Source organism: Musca vetustissima, unplaced genomic scaffold (assembly GCF_032173495.1).
Source record: "Musca vetustissima isolate MV318-11 ecotype Yass unplaced genomic scaffold, APGP_CSIRO_Mvet_v1 utg48053, whole genome shotgun sequence".
Lineage (NCBI taxonomy): Eukaryota > Metazoa > Arthropoda > Insecta > Diptera > Muscidae > Musca > Musca vetustissima.
Window position 1 is genome coordinate 8,900 of NW_026888901.1, and position 2,325 is coordinate 11,224.

At 37.6% G+C, this 2,325-nt stretch overlaps 1 protein-coding gene across 1 annotated transcript; it reads left to right on the top strand.

The window, feature by feature from the left end:
- Positions 1–677: 677 nt before the first annotated feature.
- LOC133336688 (uncharacterized) lies at positions 678–2,059 on the top strand. Its single transcript, XM_061544969.1, has 3 exons — positions 678–984; positions 1,054–1,240; positions 1,298–2,059. Exons 1-3 carry the CDS (start codon positions 971–973, stop codon positions 2,057–2,059), a joined length of 963 nt encoding a protein of 320 aa, XP_061400953.1. The 5' UTR covers positions 678–970.
- Positions 2,060–2,325: the final 266 nt, after the last annotated feature.

Below are 2,325 nucleotides of genomic sequence, written 5' to 3' on the forward strand. Positions count from 1 at the left end.
AAGTTTTTTCCGATATTGAGATTTATTGGTCCTTAATTGTGCATAGCATTACATGAGGAGCTAACCTTAAATACTTGCTAATTTCTACACGATGTTTTAAATATTGGTCCCGCTTTACATATATTCTCATATAACCTTACTCACTAAATTTCAGTATTTTGAGTATTTTATAAACATGTTCCATCCTGCCTTGCGCTATCAATATCAATCCACGATTTTAGAAAAATCCCAAATAAAAATTTCTGAAGTTTGTATGTGGTGTGCATTGTGATTACAAAAATCGTGTGGCAGAGTTGGCGGTATTGGTATACTTTTTTGGAATGTTCCGTATATTTCCATTCAAATAACATTCAACATACCTATGGTGGATGGTATCCAAATCTCGTTAATTACACCTAACTGTTGAACAAAGCTTCATATTCTTTTATTTATATAATTGTAGTTCTTATCACTTTTCTTTGCTCATCATATCTCTCAAACAATGATGCTTAACTGTAATAAAAATTCCCTTTTAGCCATCACCTTTCATTTTCCTCGCTGTTGTGGCACAAATGTATGCGAACAATTCTTCATAAAAATTCTTTTGAATTGAGAAATTAAATTCATTAAAAATGCTTAAGACCATAATTGAGGGTTATCTCTGGTAATGTTCTTAGTGATTCTGTTTGCTATTTCTTTGGTGTGCGAACGTTTACGGCCTGTTCCACGATATCGAAAGAACACGTTCGCACAACTTTTACACGACAAACAGCTGATTTCCGTTCCACTAAAATCCATCAGAACGAAAATTTGCACGAAAATCAATGCGAACGAAAACGTAAGCGTTTCAGTGTAATTTTGCGTTCCACTATCTTTTTTCTTTCGTACGCATGCGAACACAAATGTCAAAATCAGTCACTTGTGTGTTTGCTGTCGTACGATAACAATTAAGGAAAATCTGTTTTAAAACATAAACATTGCTTAATTGAAAATGGAAACAAAAATGTAAGTAAAAATAATAAATCCAATTTATTATGAGAACAATAAATACTTTTTTTATTTTCTCAATTCCAGCACGAAAAAATCATCAACTACACAGCTGCGGGCACTAGTTGAGTATATGGAGGAGAATCCCGAGTTTGCCAGAGGAGTGCCAATTTTTGGAAGCAGCAGGCAATCCCTGGAGGACCACTGGAAGAAGTTAGTTTTTAAATTAAATACCATGGGTCCTCCTTCCCGCACAATTGCAGAGTGGAAAAAGGTAAGTCAGAAAACTCGGCTTACGATCTATTTGTCTGACCGCCATTACTATTTACAGACGTGGGCCGATCTAAAGTCCCGCACCAAAAAGAAAATTGCGGAAAATAAAAAAGGGCTGCAAGGTACAGGGGGTGGTTTATACCGGTTTGAGTGCCTAACGGAGCTGGAAACAGCAATTGACCGGACACTCTTCTTGTCGAAGTCCGCAGCACCAAGTGGTAAAACTTTTGGCTACGCGGACGAAATAGATTACTGCTTCGAGGCATTGGATACCACCCCATCAAGACCATCCAAGGCCGTAGCAGTGGTAACACCTACCAGGCAGTTCAGTTCCCCAGAATCACATACCCAACAACAACAAATAAACGTAAAAACCTGTACCATCACAACTCAACAATATGCAAAACAACAGGCACAGTCAGCACACACACAACAAACTCAGACACAGTCAGCACACACACAACAAACACAGACCCAACAGCAACACCAACGTAAACAAACAACGTCCCCTCGTCAACACATGGAACATCAAACCGTGCAGAAATCACCCCCATTTAAATGCACATCACAACATAATTTTCCATCCACATCATCAGCAAAAAAACGTTCCAACGTCGGAGAGCAAAAACCTCTTATCCGTCGGCAATTGCGGCTGGTCGAGCAGGCAAATGCAATAGCCAAGGAGCAAGCAGATGCAAGCAAAAGGATGGCTGACGCTGCAGAGAGAATGGCAGATTGTGCCGAGGCCCAAACAAAAATGCTTAAGTCTATAGAAGCAATTCTATCAACTTTTTTGCAAAACAATTCACAAAACAATTAACTATAGTCCTTTTATAATAATTTAAACTATTTTTTTAATTTTTAATTTAATTTATTTTATTTTAATAAAAAATTCTTTTAATTTTACAAATTTATTGCAATTTTTCTCCTTATTGCGTCAGCTCTGCTTTCAAGATCATTATTGTCATCCACTTCGTCTTCCAGATCATCATCAATAACATCACCTGGCGGCTCTTCAGATCGGTAGTGTATGCACATGTTGTGCAGCGCACAACATGCATTTATAATTTGCACTACCTTTGCAGC

What these genes read in the sequence shown, in the direction of transcription:
- LOC133336688 (XM_061544969.1), top strand. An exon ending in CAATTGCAGAGTGGAAAAAG is followed by an intron (nt 1,241 to 1,297) that starts GTAAGTCAGAAA and finishes TACTATTTACAG; the next exon opens with ACGTGGGCCGATCTAAAGTC.